Source organism: Anser brachyrhynchus (assembly GCF_964034855.1).
Source record: "Anser brachyrhynchus genome assembly, chromosome: 2".
NCBI lineage: Eukaryota > Metazoa > Chordata > Aves > Anseriformes > Anatidae > Anser > Anser brachyrhynchus.
In genome coordinates, this window is record NC_137695.1 from 48,716,683 (window position 1) to 48,741,849 (window position 25,167).

At 40.1% G+C, this 25,167-nt stretch overlaps 1 protein-coding gene across 3 annotated transcripts in view; it reads right to left on the bottom strand.

Annotated features, from left to right (window-relative positions):
• Window positions 1-23,054, bottom strand: part of CTDP1 (CTD phosphatase subunit 1) — a 96,306-nt gene extending 73,252 nt beyond the window's left edge. The window contains exons 1-5 of one of the 3 annotated variants that reach the window (XM_080581015.1): window positions 22,963-23,054; window positions 8,332-8,415; window positions 3,658-3,751; window positions 2,097-2,225; window positions 676-826 (exon numbers count right to left, since the gene is read on the bottom strand). In XM_080581015.1, coding sequence (XP_080437141.1) covers window positions 676-826; window positions 2,097-2,225; window positions 3,658-3,751; window positions 8,332-8,372 — 415 coding nt within the window. In that variant the 5' untranslated portion in view covers window positions 8,373-8,415; window positions 22,963-23,054. Of the gene's footprint in view, window positions 1-675; window positions 827-2,096; window positions 2,226-3,657; window positions 3,752-8,331; window positions 8,416-11,783; window positions 11,808-21,244; window positions 21,713-22,962 lie in introns of those variants that run through there. The other 2 variants (XM_080581013.1, XM_080581014.1) reach the window with 2 other exon arrangements.
• Window positions 23,055-25,167: the final 2,113 nt, after the last annotated feature.

Below are 25,167 nucleotides of genomic sequence, written 5' to 3' on the forward strand. Positions count from 1 at the left end.
AGCTTTCTTTTATGTATGGTGGAAAAGCAAAACATTTCAGGCAATGATCCACACCATAGACTGTTATTGCTATAAGCTTTAGAATTTAAATGCAAATTTTCAGTTACAAGGAGAAAACATGAGTTTTTGAGAAGAATACATGAAAATACCTTTAGATCCCTCCCTTAGCCCTCCATTAAGTGCATCACAACTCCAGGACACAAACAAAACTTCTTTAAAATTATACAGAGCAACCAAACTTCCTCTAGTGAAGGGAAACAGTAGGTTTCCCCCCTGCTCCCCCTCTCCCTCGAAGAAGATAGTTCCATAAAAATCTGCAACACAGAACTGTAGTTTTATATCTCTAAGATAAGTAACATTGCACATTATTATTAGAGTCCATCAACAAAATATCTTAATTCAATAGGAAGGCAGTAATTGTCATGCTACAATCTGATTATTTAACTAATCAGGGAAGCAATAAAAAGCATGTCTGGTTAAAAAAATGACTATTACAGGCCATACATGCATAGTGCCTAAATTCCAAGACAAGAATTCTGCTTAGAGACAGACTATTTAGGAAATGTTTTCACAAAACCAAAGAACAAATACTTGAAAACAAACACAGAGACAATGAATTGTATGAGTATAAAAGGCAGACTACTGAGCTACTGCTAAATATAATATACTACTCACCTGCAATTGTATGTGCATAAAGTCTGCTGCCAAATGTAAAAACATGCAATTCATACAGCTTGGCAATTTTTTCCAGGAATTCCTTACAATGCGGACGCAAACGAGTATGTAACATAGGCTCACCTCGACCTAACTGGAAGTGAAATATTCCCTAAAAGAAAAAGCATGTTTAATATCATCAAAATACCAAACAAAAATGCCGACATTACAGAAGTGCCCCCCTCTCATCACTTCCACTACTTTTATTCAGTTTGATTAGGCTAAAGCAAGTTTCCGCCACAAAGATTATGTGGATAAAAAAACCCAAACCACATTTTTGTTCTGTGCAAGGCAGTCCAATATAAAATTTTGCAAAATCAGAAAGTTGCACTGTTGAAATGTTTATGATCAAAATAACTTTCATTTAGAAGTTTTAGTTATACCACATCAGTCTCAAAAATGTACCTTGAAAAATTTCTCAGAAAGTTCACAATCTCACTAACTAGTACTAGTCCATGGACTTCACTCAGATTAATTAAATTTAGAGCTCAGGAAAGACTTAGCTGGATGACAAATATTACATCTATGAAATTACACCATTAGATAGCAAACCAGGGAGGAACTTCACAGAAAAAGTCTCAAATAAAAGTCTCAACATCTTTTTAAAAATGCTTGTCTTAAGACCAAACACTTGTATATGTGAAGGCCCAACCTTTCAAATACACAATGGTTTTGAGTTATTAAACTGAATGCTCACTATTCTCTTTCATATCAATTATATTTAAGTACATTTACAGTTTGGTTTTGCTAGCAGGTATGAATACTTGCTCAACTTACTGGACAAGAGAGAATGACAGGAGAAAAGAAAGATGAACTAAGCAACCGCAGGTTGCATAACACTGAATTGGAATTTGGATTGGCATCTTTCTGTACAAGACACTGAAGACACATTCCAACACGCTTCTTGCTTTAAAGTTTCCACATTGGAAATACTATAAACAATAAGAGTCCCTATCAACGCAATGATAGGTATTTAATGAAACTAGACAGCAACACCCAAGAAAACAAGCAAACAAAAGAAACAGAAGAAAAAAGTGTTAATACACATTCAGGGAGGAATGACAGACCCAGTAAGACACAGAATTACCCCAAAAGGGACTTCACGTGGTAATTCACTATATACATCTCATACTTGGAGGAAAAAAAGAAGTCTTATTACTAGGTATTCAGTCTGAGCTGTACAGGAAGGAAAGATGAGGTTAAAAATAGCTACCTGAATATTTTTTGCTTTAAGCAACGAGAACGGAAAAGTGAAAAGTAACACATAAATGGAAGAAAAAGCTGTCAATTTAAACTGGGGGGTGGGGGGGGCAGAAGAGGACAATGTATTTCAGAAGACATGTTTTTAGTTTTCTGTTATTCTTCAAATAGCAAATACATACCTTATTAGACATTTGTTGACAGTGCTGTTCAGTAGTATGGATCAATGTTTGGTCCAAATCAACCATAAGCACCAGTTTTCGATTTCGGTGTAGTCGCTGTTGATCTTCTCTTCCTAATTGTTCAGCTTGCTAAAATGAAATATTCGTAGACTAAGCTTGATTTTGAAGAAATAAACTAGGATTATTGATGTCTGTACATTGTGAACTTGAGAAGAAATGTTGCTACAAACTAACTACATAAGAAATAAAGCTTCAATGTAAATGAAGTGATGGCAGCCATGTCAGCAATTTTTCCTATAAAAATAATATTCCAAAGGTCTATACTAATCTATATGATACTAACAACTTGAAAAATTGATTTACTCAATAAATAACTTTCTATATATAATAAGTAATCACCAAATTCATTTAAGGCCAAGGTTCTTGAGACTAGCAGCTTTGGGGTAAAACGTTCATCATTAGTTCTGAAAACTTCTGTTATGAAATGGCTGAACATAGTATCCATTAAGTATTATACTGTTGATGACATTAGGTTGAGTTTTAAACTGAAGGTGCTAATGATAGATATCGTAACTCTAAACCTAAACCTAAAGTAAATATATCTTCATATATTTTAATCACGTAGTTCTATGCAGGCATTGATTGAAAAACATTTTCCTGTAAGTTTGAGTTGATTTTTTTTTGAATCTTTCAAACTACTGCATTAAGCTCTTTGTTCACTTTATTCAAGTCTAATGGCAAGCTGCAGTACTAGCCACCAGACAGCTAAACTTAAAAGTTAAGCGGAGCGTTCTAAAGAAGCAGGGGTCAAGCACTAACTGCCCTTTGAAAAACTCCTCTACAATGGGAATGGCTTCTAGCTGCCTCTGTCTACACATTTATTCTCATTGGCATGCTTTGAAGAGTTACAAGAAAAAAAACAAAACAACAAACAACATAAAAAGTAAAAACAAAAAAAACAAACACCACAAAAAAAGTCCCCATCATGTTGGTAAGAAAGATGAATAGGATGCTCATCTTAAAAATAAACATGCTTTTTCCTCTAAATAATCTGACATGAATATTTTGGTAACTCATCTAAATGAAATCTTTGAAAAATAATGAAATAAATTGAAAATAGAGGTAAACTGTAAACAAAGTATCTTGACTGTATTTCATAGGACCAATTTCAAGGTTCCTGACTAATCACGGTGAACACAAGTTTCAAAGACATTGCAAACTTTGAACATATTTCAGATAGTGGAAACTGAATTTTCCACAAACTGTCCATTCTTCAAGACAGAGATATTAAAGTTATAAGTTTTCTACCTACTGTCACAGAAGTACCATCTTTTCACTGCACAGCCCTAAAAAAACACTATAAAACCTGATACAATCAATCTGCATTAGGGTAAACACAAAAACCCTGGGCTACGGATGTTCATCACCAAATTTCTCTTCAAAAGGCAGCCAAATATTTTATATAAACATATACAACATTGAAGAAACTCCTATAATTAAGCTTCTCAACTGTGGAGCTACAATGAAAGGTATGAATAAAGGAAAGCATGACAGTACTTACCTCAGAGCTCACTTTCAGTTCTGGGACACTATGAACCATAGACACAGTTGCTGTGGATAACGGTACATTCTGTTTTCCGTTCTTGCTTTGTATCCTAATCACAAAGGGAAAACAGACATCAAAAGAGCAAAACTTTGGTGAAGGAAAAGTTCAACACACTAAAACCTGTAGTACCAAACCAGTCACCACCAAAAAAAAAAAGATTAATAACAGCTATTTTGACTAATATGCTCTTTCAAATTCTTGTTAACGCAGGTTATTGGATTTAAAAAAAAAAAAGGGATAAAAAGACCAAAGAAGCTCTCCATAAAAACCTTGCCAAAAAACTGTAATTAGTTATGCTTCCATATAACCTTGTATAATGACACTAAGGTTAAAAAAAAAAAGGCATCTATGTATGGAATATTTGAAAAGTTATAAATTAAGTATAACTACGAAAGTTAAAACTTATTTTCCTTTTTTTTTTTTTTGGTAATCATTCAGCATACAATTGCCTACACTTCTCCAAGCCAGACTATGAAATAAATCTATGCAAATGATAGGCAAAGTTACTCTTTATGTGTAGCAGAGTGACTTACATTCAAGAAAAGCAGCCAAAAAACCTTATACGTATACCTCCCTTTGGCACAGAATGGTGTATTATGTGTGAATTATATATACACACTCATATGCACATCTGAATGATATATAAGTGGATATGTATTCATACACATAGAATTATATCCTCTCATATACTTGATTATGTCTATCTATACACACACGTATGTGCAAATATAAAGTTACTTGAAAATGGACCAAGTAACTCCATATAGCTTCAGTATTACTAGCTTCCAAGTAACACAAAAATTTGTTGCAAACTAATACCCAATTCAAGACATTATTTCTGGTTCATCTACACTAAAAATACTACTGTACAAGTTCTGCAGCATGTGACATGTACCTTTTAATTTTTCCATGTACCTGTCCAACCAAAGACAAAATTGCTTTTAATCTCTGGCTGTTGATCCAATATAAAAGCCAGAGAAAACTGTTTTCACTTACAGAATCATAGAATAATTAAGGTTGGGAAAGACCTCCAAGATCATCTGGTCCAACCATCACCCTACTACCAACGTCACCCACTAATGCATGTCCCTAAGCACCATGTCCAACCTTTCCTTGAACACCCCCAGGGACAGTGACTCCACCACCACCACCTCCCTGGGGAGCCCATTCCAATGCCTCACTACTGTTTCTAAGAAGAAATTTCTCCTAATTTCCAACGTAAAACTCCCCTGGCACAACTTGAGGCCATTCCCTCTAGGCCTATCACTAGTTATCTGCGAGAAGAGGCTGACCCCCAGCTCCCCACAACCTCCTTTCAGGTAGTTGTAGAGAGCAATAAGGTCTCCCCTGAGCCTCCTCTTCTCCAGACTAAACCACCCCAGTTCCCTCAGCCGCTCCTCACAGGACTTGTGGTCCAGGCCCCATGGCCTCAATGTCTTTCTTGTAGTGAGGGGCCCAAAACTCAACACAGTATTCAATGTCAGGCAGGACATGCCTTTCATAAACCCATGCTGACTGCACCTGATTCCCAAGTCGTCCCACATATGCCGTGCAATTATATTCAAGATGACCTGTTCTGTCACCTTTTCTGGTACCGAGGTCAGGCAGACAGGCCTGTAAGCAGGGAGTAGCAGGTCTGTTTCCACCTGAATCATGACTGATTTATTCTGCTCCCTGTCGCAGATCTCCAAGTCAGAAGGCTGACTACCTCAAGGATAAGTGGTCTGACTAGTAAAGACAGATGTAAAGAAGGCACTGAGAGCCTCAACCTTTTCCTTATCCTCAGTAGTCATGTTCCCCACCACATCCAGTAAAGAATGGATGGAGGTTGTCCTTGGCCCTCCTCTTATTGTTAATATATTCATAAAAACTTCTTTTTTAACCACAGGGGCCAGGTTGAGCTCATGATGGGCTTTAGCCTTTCTGATTTTCTCCCTGCATATGCTGGTAACTTCCTTGTACTCTCCCCCAGTTGCCTGTCCTTTCTTCCACCGGACATAAACTCTCTTTTTCTCCTGAAGACTCAGCAAAAGTTCCCTGTTCAGCCATGCAAGCCTTCTTCCCCGCCGGCTCATCTTACAGCACATGGGGACAGCCTGCTCCTGCACCTTGAAGACTTCCTTCTTGAGGAGCATCCAGCCTTCCTGGACCCCTCTGTCCTTCAGGACTAACTCCCAAGGGACCGTCCCTACCAGTGTCCTGAACAGCTCAAAGCCTGCCCTCTGGAAGTCCAAGGTAGTAGTTTTACTGACCCCCCTCCCGAATTCACCAAGAACAGAGAACTCTACCATTGCATGGTCACTCTGCTCAAGACAGCTCCAACCACACCTCCCACTGGTCCTTTCCTTCTCTGTTCGTGAACAGCAGGCCTAGCGGTGCACCCCTCCAGTAGGCTCACTAACCACCTGAATCAGGAAGCTATCCTCCACACACTCCAAGAACCTCCTAGACTGCTTTCTCTGGGTTGTATTGTATTTCCAGCATGTATCACTTTATGAAAACAGTGGCAAGTAATTTACAAACAAGATCCTGAGGAAAAAAGTATTTTTCAGCCATGTTGGGGCTGTGAAAAAGTCACAGAAAGATATGCTTCTACTGTACTGTAGTGTTTGGAAGCACTACTTGTATCCAGAAATGAGAAGTATTTCACTTGGCCCATTTGAATGAACCTAAGAATGGTGTAATGGAAAGGATGCCCCATTGGTTAACACCCGGCACGCTGGGAGTGAACTGTCTATACTCGCTTTTCTTCAAGCAAGAGAAGCATTGATGCTTTTCAACTGCCCTCTGATATGTAGGTTCAGCAGACCTAATACATTATACCAAATATATCACAATCATCTAGATTGGAAGAAACCTCCAAGATCATCTAGTCCAACCTCTGACCTAACACTAACAAGTCCTCCACTAAACCATATCACTAAGCTCTACATCTAAACGTCTTTTAAAGACCTCCAGGGATGGTGACTCCACCACTTCACTGGGCACCCTATTTTGTATAAAATGAGGATGCTCTCTGAAGCAGAGTAGCATTAAACTGAGAAAACTGAATACACTGCAAACCCCAAATTCATGTAGATTTTTATGAAGTAATAGCAGTACACCAATATTTAGATATGACAATATCCATTCAGAACGGGCAAAGCCCTATTTTGCAATTATCCTACCTTTTTGTTAGGTTTGTTGTTTTGACAAATGCTCGTCTATAAAATATTACCAGTCAACTCTTCATTAGAAGTTACACCCTACCATTAACTGGGCTATGCAATGCATAAAAATTCAAATACTTGGTCCACTTTATCTCATTTATGGTATGCTGTTCACAAAATAATTCCTAATAATGACTATGAATTAAAAAGAAACCAAAGTACTTCCTTCCACATGGAACGATCATGCAACATTAATTTTTAAAATTCATTCTATCATTCAGTCTATTTTAGAAAACAGATATTGAATTAGTAATTTGATATGCATAAGAAAATTCTCTTAACCAACTGTACTAACAGTGAGAGCAAAAGAAAAATAAAATCATCCTTCAAATTTGCTTTTTTGGCCTAAGGCTTAAATTCCTTTAGATCCATGGCAGAATATTTCACAAAAAATTGAAAACAGTTCTGAAGCCTTAAATTGAGAACAGTAGACACAAGCTAGCTCCCACTCAGACACATAAATGAGGAAAGGTCACATGAATGATACCGATACTTCCTCACAGCTACTTACACCTGCACAGATAAAACTCCTAGGCTTAAGTCACTGTCGACACAACTTCCAAGTCTCAACCTCAGTTATAAACACATAAAAAGCAAATTTGACTATAGTGCGATGAGAATTCATGTCTGTATGCACACTCTTTACTTTTTCTATCTGAGATAGTAAGTTATCCTAAGGTTATCTCCACAGAAAGAGTATGCAGTTAATAGAGTTGTAAATTTGTAATGTGAACTGTAATTCAAGCACCCACATGGCATTTTATTCATCCATATTCCTAGTTATTAATCTCTGTAATAGCTAAAAGTAAATATAGTTCTAAACAATGCGTCTGCAAACAGTGACATATAAGGAGAAAGAGGTCACATTTGAAAGTCTGTTTCAGGATGACAGAACAATTGCCTTGTGTAAACAGTAAAAGTAAATTACAGCAGCTTGCAACAATGGCATATATCTTGCCAATTTCTTTTTGCATTAGTTTTATCCACAAGGAACACTGATTCTCGCTTACATGTATCAATTTTCCAGTTAAAAATATATTATATGATTATACTACTAATAATGTGATCGTGACTTAATATATTCAGGACACTAAGCAAGAATTTCACAAGATATTCTCAACAGTTTTTTTTTTTTAAAAATCAAATGAGGAAGAATGCTTTGTGCTAACATTTAACTTCTGGAGCAAACTCCTTCTCAACTTTCCTTACAGGAGCACTCTGAGTAGACCTGCTTATGTTAGGCAGCATGAATACTGCCCTCCCTCCCTACTATTACCTATACCTTCACAATTACATTTATAGGTACGATTCACAACTATTAAGTCTCAGAACAGAGAGGCAAAGTAAATGAGAAAAGGAAGAGCTTGAAGCCCTAATCACAAACAATGATAATCTGGACAAAAAAAGCTGGAACACTTACTGAGTCAAGTCTTGGCCACATTCTGCACACAAGCCTTTCATAACAACTGGATGGCTACATCCTTCCAGTTTCACCAAGACACCCCTAGGGAAAAAAATAAAAAGATACATTCATTCTATTGTTGATTTCAGACACTTAGATTACTGACTGAAAACTGAGAGTTCAAAGAATAATTTTGGTTATGATTTGAGTGCTGTCCCCCTAACATTCATGCCGCCTACAGAGAGAGGAAAAAATAAGACACTAAGTATTTGATTTGAATTACTCAATTTACTACCTTTTAAAGTCTCAAAAATATTTATTAATGTCAGTTTCTAACCTTAATTTAGCAAAGAACCTCAGTGCATTAACAAAACAAGCATTGTTTAAACAGCACAGAAACAGATTACATTCAGTTAGACTAAATTCCCATTAACATGCTACTGACTATCCAATATGGAAACTCTTCTGTTCTACACTGATTTCATCGTGGTTTATCTTTTTTTTGTATCATGGCAGAAACATATATTACTTTAGACTTCTCACAGAAATATTTTAATTTTGTTATGCTTAAGCTTCAGATTGCCACATTTTATACACAGGCAAAATTATATTTTATTTTCTTCCAAAGTCTAAAACAAACCAGAAATTAGAACTCAAAATGCTTCAGATAAGTGTGATGTTTATTATTCCAAACTGCTTAGAAGATAAGTCTGCTTGTCAGTAGTATGATCCAACTGAAGTACTCTTTTGTTCAAATTTAGTTCTCAAAATTCAGTCTTGAAAATACCATTACCTCTCCCCTCTCAAGTACTTGAATAGTCATTGAGAGAGACTCCTCCCATTTTCTTCAACACAGTTAAAGGAATTAATCTTTCAGTTTTAAAAAGAAAACAAAAAAACAGGTAGATATAGTTCAGCCACCACAAAGTTTCCCCAACTCCAAGGCCACAGGCTGCAGCATCTAATTTTTCAGAAATACAAAAAAAACAGAGTAGAAAAAAATATCTAAGTTCTTTCATTCAAAAGTTAGTTGTAGCGTTCTCTTAGATTTCAAATCTACACTATAATAAAAAGAACGCCAGGAAAGAAACTTCCACATTTGTTCAAGTCTCTCATTGATAGATTTGACTACTACGCATTTGAAAATTCCAACAAGAAATCCACTCTCCAGATGACACATGTAGCTGCTTGCTTCCAGTACTTCACAAAATTTCTTAGTGACCAGAAGTCTGATGAGATTACTCACTAACAGCACTGCAGTTAATGCATATGCTGGGATTATTTTTGTCTTTGAGAGCAAAAGCTAGATTCGGATCAGGCGTATTTAAATAAACATTTTCGTAAGTCACCATACTGCTAGTACTTTCATTTACAAAAGGGCAGCTTCAGTCCCTTTGCACTGACAGTCATCAAATTCTTATCAATTACACCTTCTCTTCCTCTGTAAGCATTTTACTTTTTTTTTTTAGAGTATGTATGATATATATAAATATTTATAAAATGTAAAAATATTATAGAAATCAAATATATAAACAAGTATAAATAAGGTATATATGTTCATAGATCTCAAATAATAATAAACAGTTGATCTGCACAAGAACAGCATAAGAGACAAGCAATTTTTGTGGTCCTTAACTACTGGTAATTTATTGTTTGTTTACTTAGTTCCCCTCTAATCCCCCCAAGTCTACATTACTTCATCATTTAACTCATCCTTCTTTCTCCCCATTTTACAAGCATTCCTGTCTTGCTCTCCTTTGCCTTGGTTCATCCCTAAGTTCCTTCTTCACCTATGCGAGGCTTCCAGGTCACACTATGGAGCATGCCAGAATTGCTCATCTTTAACCTGCATTCAGTGCATGAACCTGAAATTATACAGACACGTGAAGAGCCAAAAAAACCAAAACACAATGGAAGTCACAGGAATGCGTGTAAAAGCTTACAATGACTGAGTATTGCTGCTTACCCCAATTTAATTAGTTTTCAGTAACTCAGGAAAAAAAAAAACACTCTTGATGACACTTTAGAAAGCAAAAATCTCTTCAGGCATTCTCTACCTGGCATCTGAAGTCACATCACACTCCAAGCCTGCTACCAGAGGGGCTGGTATAACCCTCAACTGAGGTAAGAGTTAAATTAGGACATGCAAGAAATTCTGTTCACATGCTTGTGAACTTTTGATCTCAACAGAGCAGAGATTCTTATAAGAAAATGAGAGTTCTAAATTATTCACTGATATTTTTTCTAAACAGCACCTCTATAAATTGTCACATACTCAAACCCACTGCTAAATAACAGTTCTGACCCTGCACATTTAAATATGAGCAGAACACCTAATTTGCTGATGCCTGCTAGAGCAAAGAAGTCTCTGATAGCAAACCCTCCCTAATTCCACTTCCACTATAATGTTTAAGTTGAAGGACAGAGGAAGAACTCTGTCCTTGTGAACTTGTGAGCACTGTACAACTGAGATCGTCACGTTTCAAAGACAACTGCCAGGACTCCACTTTCTCCTAAGGCTTAAGCACATCCAAATATTTCACCCATTTAAGTTTTAGCACATATGTTTTAAATGTATTCTAACAAAGCAAATTTACTAAAAGTATACTGCATAAGAATAGCCACAGAACTCAAGAAAAATGGCTTTTGTGAATTTCAGAATTGAAAACATTCCCTTCACCATTGAAGTGATGGATTTCCAAAATATAATGACCAAGATCAAAGATGATTAACAGATAAAATTGGGGGATGGATATGGAGGGGGTAGATCATTGCAATAACCAGACTGAAATAGGAAGGATTGCAACAGGACAGCAGTACGCACTGCTCACACTGATAATTTTAAGTGAAAAAAATAAAACGCGATTGAAGTAAAACTTGAATAAGTACATAAGGAAACCTGCTTTAAGATCTTATTCACATTCTTTCCAGATGTACTTGTAAATAAGAAACAGACACTAGGTGTGCCATTATAGCAAAATTTTATTTTTGTTGCAACAATCACGATTAGGGACAGCCATTTACTAATGGCCTCAGGATGCACCCGATGACCTCGAGCCCATCACTGCTCTCCCAGCACTTCCACACTACTACATTTCGTCTGTTTCTAAAACAAGCCTTTTAACTGTATCTGCTTTCAATCAGAAGCATGAGGAAGAAAAAAAAAAGCTTTCATGAAATCTGATATGAGCATTTTGCTTTCATTAACAGAGGAAGTCAATGCCTTTCCTAATTGTAAAGCCTGGTCATTAGCGCTCACTCATAAACGTAGGAAGTCTGTAACAGATGCAGTGGTGGCTACAGTTCCAGGTAGGCTAATTTCAATGGGAAAGTCAGCACATTTTCACAGGCAACTTATCTAATGGCTTTCTGCCAAAGAAAGGTGATGCCTTACTTCCCCATGCCCTCGAGTTTACTCTGAAAGCACATCCCTTCGCTTTGGCACTTCCAGAAATGGCTACTTCACAAACCTGGGAGGTGGGAGACCAGCCAACCCTGTCCAGGTTTGTTGCTGGGTTTAGCATCAAAGCAGCCAACAGAGTAATCCGGCAAGGGCCACTGATGGGGAAAAGATGCAAATGTTTGTAAACAAACCAAAACCAAAACACATGGCTATGATGCAGGCAGTTTCAGCATCTCACTTCCTGGAACTGTCCCCCCACAGTGACCAGGCCACTGCTGCTAGCATTTATCTCACCTAATTGTTCAGGACTAGCTGGAACACCTCCATGCTCTGGAGACTCTGCCATGCCTTTAACGAAGTCTTTTTTTAAACGAATGAAGCACTGGCATAAAAAATAGAGGGCAATTTGTCAAGTGTGTAAGTGGGAAGATAGACAATTACAGGTCCTAAAGTTACTGCCTTATACCTGCTTGTATTTCACTACCGTCTGTCAAAAGCCAAGGAATTCATAAGTTTCCTTCGATCAGTATGGTATAAAGAAATACCACAAGTGTCACATACTCCTTGGTTGTCACTAGGGTAACAAAGCTGCTGTCCTCCATCTGATGCCATATGATTTTGCAATCAGTATCAGATGTAAAACTGTACTAACACATCAAAAGAAGACTCCAGTGAACAACTAGAACTCTTCCCCCACCCCATCCCCCATTCTGCAGCATGCTCAAGAGGTTGTTATCAACAAATTGTGAGCAAGTCAAAATAGCAAATACACACCAGACTCATGATTATTAATACCAGGTATTAATCATTCAACTGATCCAAACCACATAGTAATACACAATATTTTAGCTGTCGTAAGACTAGAATGGCAGATAACTGAAATCTCATTCAACTTGAAGCCTGCTTCTACATTTTAATTTATGCAAATTTGTGAAAAAATGATGTTCTTGTTAGCTTACATCAGAACAGTGCTCAGTGGCATGTGGCTGCAGCATCTAGAACCACCTCAAAGAGCCCTCAAGCCCAACTTACTGTAACATCCAACCACAGCTTCTATTATATAGGACTCCAGTTTCATAGCAAGGATTTTTCAAGTATTTAATCACCTTGAAACAACCATAAAAGATTAATTCCTTAGATATTTAACCATCAGATTTTATTTTTGTTAACTCTCAAAAATATCTGCCAAGAAGCAAAGTCCTTGAATAATCAATTAAAAATACCTTGGATGACAAGTACAGGGTTTTCTTGAACCACACATCGATTGACTTTCATGTCAGTTACAAGACAATGGTAAGTCACAGCTAAACTGCTGCAAAGCCAAGTGGCAACCGTCTTGGACTTATCCCATCTCCAATCACCTTTTGTTCTTTTGAGACACACACCTTCTAATGTTCCCCAGCCCTCCAGGTAAACGCATATAAGCTGATCTGAGATGTGGGGAAGTTATCACTGTATTTCTCCTGCCCCTCACCAAAGATCACCTGCGGTTACCTGAACAGGTTTACCTTCTGCACCTGTAGGCCCACATCTAGAGAAACAGCTACAGTTGAAAAGGTTCTTATCACCAAAACAACCTTGACACCAAAGCACAGGGAGATGACTTAGAAAGAGAGAGCTTAACACACACAGCTGGCAGCAAAGCTGTGCTTTTTCCTTTTTTTTTTTAATTAAAAAAATGCTTTCTCCTGTGCACAGGATGCTCCCAGATTTTTTTCTGATCCCCCTCCCCCTACTTTAGAAAGCTGCGTCTATTAAAAGGAAACATTACATCACCCCCGAACTTCTGACCACTTTCTCCCTTCTCAAGATCACACTTAAGCTATCATGGTCCTTTCATACATTATTCCCAAACAACAAACAAAATAGGAAAAGGCTTATTACAGAATGCAGAATCCTCAAGTCTAAAAGCTTCCTCCTTTCCATTTTTGTTTTTTTTTTTTGGATACTCTTTTGTCTCGATACAATCTTCTGCACATACACACACACACACCTATACAGGAAAATTTAATTACTCTTAACACCCTTAAAAAAGGTTTACAAACAAAACTGCCATGGGTTACGTAGCACTGTTCAAGGCAAGGAGCAGCAGTTCCAAAGTTGACAATACCCGTGTGACTTACTATGCTGTAGGGATAACCAACAGCATCATGGAAGTGCCAAATTCTGACAAATACCCCAAAACCAGAGTGCAACAGTTTAAAAGGCTGTTCAGCATAGAAAGGGGAAAGTATTACCTCTATCTACAGCTGTAAGTTACCTAGAAGGTTAAGTTCCCTTTCTGTTTTAAAAATCCCTTCTTTGGCTAGGACCACTCATCTACTCCCTCTCCTGAGAACGGGAATTCATGTAGTTTACTTCACTAACCTTGGACCAAGAAGTTTTGCCTTACACACTAGCTGAATGCTACAAATTTTTGGATGGAACTTTTAAGTAAGGAAGCACTACAATGCGAACACATGCATTATTCAGTTCTACTCTGCATGTCTTCTGCCACTACTGTATTCTACTGCATTTCTCAAAGCACTTGCAGGAAGGCAAGAAAAAGTTACTTGTTTTTAAGATTGGTGGCAAAAAATATCTTGGCAGTATCCCATCTTTCCTTTAAAAAACATATTAAGAAAAACATTTTCATGCATCTGTAAGTAGAAATCTATGTGGTATACTGCAAGCTTTTTACACAGTATGTGCAGAGAGAAAAATGTCCTTCTGGATGCAGATGATGCTGATGAATGATATCTTATACAACAGCCAAGTTACCCTAGACCTGTTATTTAAGTAACATCAGATGACTAAAGTAAAAGTCCCTTCACATTGCACTGGTATGGTGTTAAAGGTTAAAGTAATTGGGGGTGATGCCCAATTAGTCCAAGTGCCCAATTAACCAAGTGTTTGAATCTTACCTAAAGGAGTCCTGATGGGGGCGGGGCGGGGGGAAGAGAGGCTCAACCCATCGACTGATCCCAAAAGTCAGAAGGTATCTTTCACAATGGTATCTTCCCTTACACAATAGTATCTTCCCTAACATCCTCTCTCCCTTAAGCTAATTTATATAATTTTTCATCTGTCAGGTGGAGCTTGAGTGACTCTAGTCATACATACCTTTGTTATGATTGGTGTGAAATTGTCTCGCTTTGCTTTTAAAGGTATAGACTAGAAAAATTTAAAGCTCAAGCACAGTGAGGTGTGGTTACACCTTGGAGGTGGGTAGCCTTTGGAATAGAGGTGTGTTTTGGTATTATAATGGGCAAAGTTCACCAAAAGGACAGTGTTTTGTCAAAAACATGACAGGCCGTTGGCCCAAGATAGCAAATATGCAGCTTATCAGTTCTGATGGACCTTCAAGTTCCCATCTTATCACAGAGCCTGGCTGTGGTGTCTCCGCTCCGCATAGTTCTTCTTCGAGTCAGCACACCAAGTACCCCCCGTGTGGGCAACATCTAAGGTTGGAGGCCTAGGGAGCTTCTACAGAATGCAGCTACACTCCACCCCGAAAGCTTATTGAATGTTGTCCCTTTTCTTAAAAATGTGAATATAAGTTTAATTTCTAAGTCACCTCTGGCAATTATTCCAGAACTGGAAAGATCACAAAAACCTTTACTCTCGGTTTTGAAGATATGTTGTTTTTTATTTCTTTAATATTGCCTTCTCACCCTCTGTCTTTCTTTCCTCACCCCCCCCCCCCCCCCCTTTCTTTTTTAATAGGACCAGTGATGGAGAAACCACCTGAAAAGATACAATGTGCTCTCACAAATGGCTTATTTATTTCACTCAGGCTAATTCCTTCCCACCAAAAGGCTAGTCTAAGGCCAACAGAAGTAGTTTCTACTGACTGGAAAGAGTTCATCTTTTTGGATAACAAGCACTTCTTCATTAGATACATAAATATAGGTTCTGAAAAAAAAAACAAAACATCATTGCTGAGTATCATTTAACCATATGAGGTGATACAGCGAGAAATTCTCACCCCACGTTTCACAGTACATGTTACACACACAGTACTTAACTGATCCACACCAAAAAACGTGATCACCCTTCTCCTTTCCAACATCCTTTGTAGACCAGCAAATGTCTCCTGTTAGCAAGAATATCCTTTCCCTACGGTCCAATGGTGAGATTTCCAATTCTGTAGGTCTAGGATCAGCCAAACAATACCTGAACAAAATGTGCAATCAAGATCCTTCAACTGTAACGTGTAACACAATACCACTTGCTTTTCAGGAAGTTTTACTATGCTCCCCTACACCTTAAGGCATTCTCTCCAAATTTAACTACCCACATGTGCTAGAAGATGTGAGACTAACCTTTAAAATTTTTAACTACAGAAAACAAAAAACACTTCTCATAAGGATATTTTATTGACAACTTGCTATGAAATATCTTTCATTCTTCTGAAAAAGAGATCCTATAATGAAAGGCTAGTAGTTCTTTCCTGAACCTTCAGGCTATGAAGTCCCAACTGGAAGTATTTATGTATGCTTTTGATAGTGTTTAAGAATTTGCAATACCATCAACCCATATTTATTTTCATTTATGGACTTCAAATCTTGGCTTATCAAATCAGCTAAGAAGAGTCTTTCACTGGGTAATACTGACTTACAAAAATCTGAACAGCTAGGATCCCTGCTAGGGTCAGACCTTAAGTTAACACCAAACGTGCAGTCATCAAATGAGAAAGTTCCAGGCATGCACACAAGTTGTACTACTAAGATTTCTCAAGAAAAAACAAACAAACAAACAAAAAAAAAACACCACAAGAAAACTTTTAAGTCAAGACAAACTTTTGAGACCATTCAAAGCACAAGTCTCATCTGACTTCTTTCTTCCACTCCCTTCCAGTTCGAAGGCTGAGGTATTGCACAGCACAAACATTAAAGTCTTATTCCAGTCTTCGAGTCAGAATTTTTGTACAGACATTTTCTCTTCAGGAGATCATTTGTTTTGCAATTAAGAAAGAAACAACATGTAGGCAGGCTTGCCTTTAAAAAGACCATGGTTTTCTAAAGAAATACAGTATTGAAGCAAAGCTCAAAAATACAGCTATGAAACTACCTAGACAGTAGTTGAATAGAAATCTACTGCAGTCCGGGAAAAACCAAAACAGATTTCCAGCACAGACATCTACAAACACATACTATTTAAAAAAAAAAAGCTACAGTCATCTTATAGATCTACAACGAAATGCATAAAATAGCCCAAAGAGCTATGTCACTCTGCGGACCCACGGGATTTGCATATGCTCACACACACTGGCAAAGTCCTTGAGCCCAATGAAGATGGCCAACTTGCAGTAAAAACAGACATTTCCCTGGTCTGGGAGAAACCCTGTAAGCATAAAAGCAACGTGTTACTAAAGACTATCATACGAAATGCAGTATTGGACATACACAACCTCAGTAACATTATTTCTTGATTTCAAAGTATTATTAAACCCCTAAAGGACTGCAATGGCTTCTACAAAACCAGTTTGATGCGACCTAAATGCTGGCTACTGCTTGAGAAGTTAATTCTGCCCTCCCTTTCCCCACACTACGCTCCTACTGCAGCTACTGAGCTAAACGAGGGTATTGATGAGTACAGATTATTTAGCAGGAGGCTGGGTGGGAAGGCTGAAAAGCAAAAAGGGAGGGCAAACCAGCTTCAGCTACATGATTTCTAGCACACAATTCGGTGCGAACCGGAGGCACACAGAAGCGTGAGCATGCCTACCAGCCACCTCTCCTATCAGCCAGAAGAAATCCTGAAACCATGGCCGAAGAAAGCCACGCTGAAGAGAGCTACATGCACAAGACTGCTATAACCACACTGCGCATTGTCCTGCCTCTTTCCTGGTGACTTCTGAGCCTGAGGTCCTATTCCAACCAAACCCCGCTGAGCAGGTCAATTCTCTGAGATAATGAAGGTCCTACAAGTTTTGTGAAAATAGATGGTAACAACAACAATAAAAAAAGGAACTCAACCCTCCTGCAGGGTACTCAGCCCTCCCCATGGGGTTAGCTATAACGTGAGCTCCCATCTTGTTGGACACCAGAGAAACAGGAATAGAAGAAAAAACAACGAAGTAAGGAAACCCCTGGCTTTGAGCTTGGGCCTTTTTCAATATCAATTTCAGCTAAACACCAGACAGATGCATTAAAAGCAGTTTCCTTATTCTCAGCATTCACAGTATAAGAAAGAAATAATAAAAGATACACAGAACACAGGTTGGAAGGAATGCATACCATAATGTATTATAAAAAAAAAAGAATGAATCCAAATTAGAAAAAGGAACTAGGTAAAAAAAAATATAGTAAATATATTAAATATTATTCAACAATACTCAGTAATGAGATTTTCTTCAGGCTCTAATAAGCTCATTAGATGTTTGACAGGATATTGTGAAAAACTTTGCATCTGACCGAAACAGCAAATTGTTTTTCTTACAGTTTATTACAAGTGTCATCACTTCAAAAAGTATAATTCATCAGTACTTTACTCCTCTTGAAGACTAAAGAATGAAAGGTATTGAGGTCCAGGGTTAAAAGTACTTCTCATCTTAGGTGGTAAATGAAGCCCCGAGGCTTTGTAACATTAGATAACCAAAGATTATTTTTTTTTTTTTTAAGATTAAAACTGTAGATTATTGTGCTGTTACTTGGCTTTTTTTTTTTTTTAAGAAAACATATTCCCACCTCTTTCCTGCTATCTTCTCCGAAAAGATAAAAGCTTTGCTTGATCAGAATCCAGATGCATTTAAACAAGACTTTGATACTCTCATATACTTTACTTGTAAAAGAACATATTTTACCTACTACGAGTATACAGCAAGACAGAAAAATGTCCAACTTAAATGTACTGGTAATAAATCTTTTGGAAGATTCTGCTAATATAAACCATACAAGAGAATTTCAGTAGTCTATCCCATCATTAGGGCCAGAAAGGGGTCAAGTGTTTCACATTACAAACATTTACATAAATACTCACATAAAATATTGACCCAGCCCAGAATCCTGACATGCCAGTGGCAGCTCCAAAATGGTTAACTTTGACGGGTAACTAGCACTAACTATACACAGAGCATTGCAGCAGTTTTTGACATTTTATTTGTTGCTTCTGCCACTGGTGGAAATTATGCTTTGTTAACATCAAAGACCTTTCATTAACTGCTTGCTGTCATGCTATTTACAGTCCTCCAACAGGTCATACTTGGTCTCTCAAGCCCTGGCTTGGCGTTTGATGCACGCCTAGCTACGCTTGTATAAGCGCCAGCCACCTCCTGCCTGCCTCAGGCTGTCGTCCTCACCCCGCACCATCCCCTTCTCTGTGGTGACACCTCTTTGCATGCCAGTACAGTAGACTTTCAGCAGGATCTATTCCTTGATCCAAACTGATGAAGAAGCTTCCTCCTAAGTTCAAGAGATCAGTCATTTTAATTATTTTTTCCAACACAACGTATGCTAGAAACGCTAGGAGAGGATGACACAGACTGAAGGAGAAGACCACTAAAGTCACAGCCTATTCCAACAAGTAGCAAACCAAGTGACAAGAAAATTAAGTGCTATACGTGGTGTGCTCTTTTCATATGCTGAAAGATTTTATCTTGTGCCTGACAGGTTAAAAAAGCCACAAACCAAACATTAGAAATGCATCTTCTTAAGAGAACTGTGCTATAAGACATAACTATTTTCATAAATAAAGATGGCTAAACCAACATGGTAAGAACTTAATCACATCATTTAACCTCAAAAAAAAAAGATTTAATCAATTTACACTCTCATGTTTTAACTAAAAGTAAAAATATTTGGACTAGAAAGAGTATGCCTACAGCGTTTAAATGAGTGACAAATATTTGCACGTATCTTTGGTTTGCAGAGAATTCAGGGCTAAACTGGCCAAACCCACTTGTCTGAAAGCAGCAAATGGCACCTGCGAAGCCAGAGAGCTTGGCCTGGGAACAAAAAAAAGGTGTATCCTCTGGAAATAATGAAAAAGTTTCAGCTATGTTGCCTACCTTAATCACTAAGGTATTTTAATAACGAACAACCTTAACATACATCTAAATATTGCTGACAGTTTGATGTTATCACTTATATTCCACAAAATGACACGTCACAAGCAAGAGATCAAATATTCACCAAACAAAACCTTTTAAGTTAGCGAACAAAAGCAGTTATGTCTCCAATTGCTGACCAGCTCTCTTCCCTTCAGATCACACTTTTTCTACCTCTTCACTTCAAGTTTTTTTTATATTTCCTCGGTAGCTAACATTACAGCATGTAAGAAAGAAACGATGCTGAAAACTCAGACTTCCAGAAGAGTAAAGGCTGACAATAGCCAATACTAAAACCTAACTTTTATCAGCTTCAGACAAGCATTTTGGGAAACCAGGAACAACAGTAACAAAGAACAGTAATTTATTTTCTAACAGTTTCAAAGGAAGCGCTTGCTAATTATAGTCAAGTGAATCAAAATTGAACAAATCAACACAAGTAGCGCATAAAAATCGGCATCCTGAAAGTCCTGAAGCTTACACTGCACAAAGCTAAACCTAAAGTGCTGCTATATCAGACCCAGCATATTTTAAATCGTTTATATTAACCATCTTCTTGGTCCCATTTTTCCCTGCCTCAAGAGCTAACGTAACAAACACACAAGCCAACTTTATCTCCCCCTCCACTCAGCATTATCAAGATGAATTTCATCACACATACGCTGCTTGAAAATTTTGGTCTGTACTTTTCCAGATGCTTTCATTCTGACCTAGCATTTACGGCACCTTTGCGCTAAACCAAACGTTAGAAGATCATCCGTCTTGCACCAGATGCGGTAGCTGAACACTGATGCAGCACAAAGGGAAAGCCACAGTGCTTATCTCTGAAAGAATAAAGCTCTCTGTAGCGAGTAAAATGCAGCTTATCACAGAATCACAGAACTGTAGGGGTTGGAAGGGACCTACAGAGATCATCGGGTCCAACCTCCCTGCCAAAGCAGGTTCCCTAGAGCAGGCTGCCCTGATAGGCATCCAGACGGGCCTTGAGTATCTCCAGAGGAGGAGACTCCACAGCCTGCCTGGGCAGCCTGTTGTATCTCCTCTGCAACTTCTGTTACTGATAATAAACAATTGCTTCTTCCTGACCCTTTGAAAATGCCTGTATGCACAGGGGTTTAGAATAACGACTTTTTGGTCACAAAAGTTTGGGTTTTGGTGCAGCCACCCACCAGCCGAGAGACCTGCAATAAAAGAAAACAGCCTGCTGCCATAAAACAGAGGAAGTGCAGGCTTTCGATGGCTTCCTGTTGAGGAAAATAATAAGATGAATGTGCTTGAAGTGCAGGGCAGCGAGCTACCAACCCGATTTAACCTAGAAACCTGCGAGGCCCCGGCTAACAAAGCATTTTGCCGCGGCGCTGATAGCCGGTACAACTCGTCGCGTTCAGGAGTTAATGGTCCTGCCGGCGCTTTCGGTTTGCGCTGAGGCAGCAGCGCGGCAGCAGCGGTGTTCGGCAGCCCTGCCCGCCCCTCTCTCCCGCGGGGCCGCCGGCACTCACCCGGGCGCGACGACCTGCCCGGGCCTGGCGCACAGCTCCCTCACCACGCCGGGCCGCTCGGCTTTCAGCTTGCGCTCGGCTCCGGCCCGCTGCGGCCTGGGGCTGCCGGCGGCGCCGGGCGGGGCGGCGGGGCGCGGGGCGGGCGGCAGCGGGGCGCACAGCGCCAGCACCGAGCCGATCTGCACGGCCGCCCCCACCGACACCTTCCACTCCAGCAGCCGCAGCGGCCGCGGGCCCGGAGCGCGGATCTCCGTGACCAGCCCCGCGGGGCCCTCCGCGCCGCCGCCGCCGCCGGACTCGGACCCGGCCCCTCCGCCGCCGCCGGCCGGGCCCTCCATCCTCGCGGTCGCTATGGCAACGCCCGCGCCCGGCGGGGGAGCCGCGGCCGCAGCGGGGCACGGCCGCCCCGACACACACCGGCGGCGCCGACACGCAGCGAGGTCGCGGCCCCCGTGCGCAGGCGCGGGACGCCGCGAGCCCCGCCGGGCTTAAAGGCACAGCCGCGCCGCGCTGCCCGCGCCCGCCCCTTCCTGCGAGGGGCGCCTCCCCTCGATTTTCAAGACGCTTCCGGCCTACATGCCCCGGCATGCACCTGCGGACTGCGGGGCATTTGTGGAGGGGCGGGGTGCGCGGGGCATGCTGGGGGCTGTAGTCCTCCTCCCTCAGGGTGAGGGGACGGGGAACATGGCGTCCCACCCGTGGAGCGATCAGTGTTCTAGGGAGTTACAAGAAAACCTGAACACAGGGAACTAAGTAGAGAATAAGGCCACGCATTGGGCACTGGGGTTAAAAGTGAACACTGAATGTTAGCTGCATGAGCCCCACTTCTTCTTTTTATTTGGACTAGTAGCCTTACTTCTGCTCTTTTCTAATTCCTAGGTGCTCAACTTCTAATTAATATTGTTTTAGTGTTGTCACGTGCATGCAGTAAAGCTACATGAGATGAGCTGTTTCCTTTTTGCCTACCACTCCTTCCTCTACAAGACCGAACAATTCTTACTGGGGGGGTCTGGTAGTCTCTCTCTACAACCTATGTTGTTTCTATTTGCTACTTCTTAATCTAAAATAAAATTAATCAGTCCTGAAGAAACATATCATTGTCCTTTTGCACATAAAAACTGGAGTTTATACCACCACCAGTGACCGCCGATGAGGCTGGTGGCAGTCACTGGAGCTCACCTGGGAGCTCCACCTGGAAGTGCTGACTTGCAGCATTTCTCCTCAACTCTCACCTGGCCAATGTTTATAGCCTGCATCCAGGCTTCTTCCTTTTGGGGGGTGGATCGTTAATGTTCTGTTTAGGGGCAGCCGGCTGAGGTCTGCTGTTGTGTTAAAGGTTAGTGATGCCCAATTCGTCGTTATAAGTCTGTTGTGTTCAGGGTACTGAACTATCACAATTACAGATGCACAAATAACATAATACACCCTCAGTTTTATCACGCTCCATGAGTTACCACAGCCACACATGAAGAATTTGGTCATGTTCAATGAGAAATACCACGGCTAGATTAATGAGTAGTGCAATTTATTGAAGGAACAGGTACACAGGTTCTTTGGATTGCCGGTGATAAATTCACCGTCTGCAAAGCACGCGCAAATACCAAAAATATGAGTAACACAGCCTGGCTACAAACGCATTAAAAGAAACAAAGCGAGTCTATAGAGATTTCTAAGTTTCTAGGGGAGGTATTTGGCATAACCAAGTGTTCAAATCTTACCTAAAGGTGTCCTGATGGGGGGGGGAAGAGAGGCTCAACCCATCAACTGATTCCAGAAGTCAGAAGGTATCTTTCATTATGGTATCTTCCCTAACATCCTCTCTCCCTTAAGCTAATTTATATCACTTTTCATCTGTCAGGTGGAGCTTGAGTGACTCTAGTCATACATACCTTTGTTATGATTGGTGTGAAATTGTCTCGCTTTGCTTTTAAAGGTATAGACCAGAAAAATTTAAAGCTCAAGCACAGTGAGGTGTGGTTACACCTTGGAGGTGGGTAGCCTTTGGGATAGAGGTGTGTTTTGGTATTATATTGAAATTGGCAAAGTTCACCAAAAGGACAGCATTTTGTCAAAAACATGAAAGGCTGTTGGCCCAGGGTAATAAATATAGAGATTACTGGTTTCAGTGTGCACAAGAACAATCAAGTTCCCATCTTATCACAGAGCCTGGCTCCGCTCCTCACTCTGCTCCACCCTTTGTATAGTTCTTCTCAGAGTCAGCACACCAAGTTCCTCTGGTGTGGTCAACATCTAAGGTTGGCAGCCTAGCAAACTTCTATGGAATGCAACTACACTCCACCCTGGAAGCTTCTTGAATGCTGTCCCTTTTCTTTAAAATGTGAATATAAGTCTAATTTCTAAGTCACCTTTGGCAATTATTCCACACCTGCCTCATGGGACCACTCCTATTAAGGAGTGCAAAGGAAGAGGGGGAGTCTCAAGGAGCAGAATTGATCAGGTATTTCCCTATTCTTAAAACCTTTATAGACTTTCAAGTCTAGCAAAAAAATGTGTTCCATCAAGAGTGGTAGGCATGATAGTCAAAGAAAGACTGAAACAGTATCTGAGGTGGATCCAGAGATCAATAGCCTCATCCCTCAGCTCAGAGCAGGGTAACTAGCAGGTTGCTCACGGGTGTCCGGTTGGACTTTCAGTATCTCCAAGGATGGAGGTCTCCACAGCCTCTCTGAGCAACCTGTTCTGGTGTTGAAACACCCTCATAGTGAAAAAAGCTGGAATGTCCTGTATTTCAGTTTGTGTTCATTGCATCTTTTCCTGTCAGTGGGCAACACTGACAGGAGTCTGGCTCTGTTCTCTTTATCAGCCTTCCTTTCCACCCTCAAACACAATCCCAATGTATTTATACACATTGATCACTCGAGTCTTCATTCTGAGCAGTCCCAGCTCTCTCAGCTGATTCTCATGTGACAGATGCTCCAAGTCCTCTAATAATGTTTGTGGCCCTTTGCTGCACTTTCTTTAGTATGCCCATGCCTCTCTTGTACTGTACACAGCACAGCCCTTGTGGTGTCACCAGTGCTGAGGGGAATGATCACCTCCCTTGACCTGCTGGCAAGCACTCTTTCTAATGCAGCCCAGTATACTGTTGCGTTCTTTGCTGGAAGAGCACATTTGCTGGTTCATGGTCAGCTTGGTGTCCATCAGGGTCCTCAGGGCCTTTACTGCAGATCTGCTTTCCAGAGCTGGCCCCCAACGTGTCCTGGTACAGGGGGTTGTTCTGCCCCAAGGGCAGGACTTGGCATTTCCTTGGCTTGAACTTGATGAGGTTCCTATCTGCTGATTTCTGCAGCCCAGCAAAGTCCTTCTGGACCGTCACCCACTCCTCCCAGCTTTGTATCATCTGCAAAGTTGCTGAATGTGCACTCTGTCCCATCACTGACATCAATATTGGCCCCAGTGTCGACCCCTGGACAAACCACCAGTGAATGGGTAACTATTGGCAGGACCCTCCTAAAATAGTATGAAGCATCAGGGACCAACTTCATATTCATGCAATACATATATTTATTTTTCTATTTCTGCCGTAGGAAGTAACCTCTTTAGAGAAACCAGAAAAGACTGCAGATTATCTCCAGACTTACTAAGCATAATCATCTTTGCCCTTTGTTTGAAGGTGACCTCAGTTAAAAACAAGCAAACAAACAAACAAAGCAAAAAAAAAAAGAAAAACATTAAAACAAAAAAAAACCAACTGTATTTGTCGGTACTGAATGTCCCCTTATTGTATGTGGAGATGTGAGTCTTGGCAGCAGAGAAGAGCCATGTCATAAAAATGATGTCGCTTTGTTTGCCCTACAAATATCTCAGACCTATGGTTACTCTGCTTTCCTTTTGCCTGCTAATCTCCTTCACCCAATATTCACATTTAAGCTCATGCAGCTTTCTGAACACCTGTCATTTTT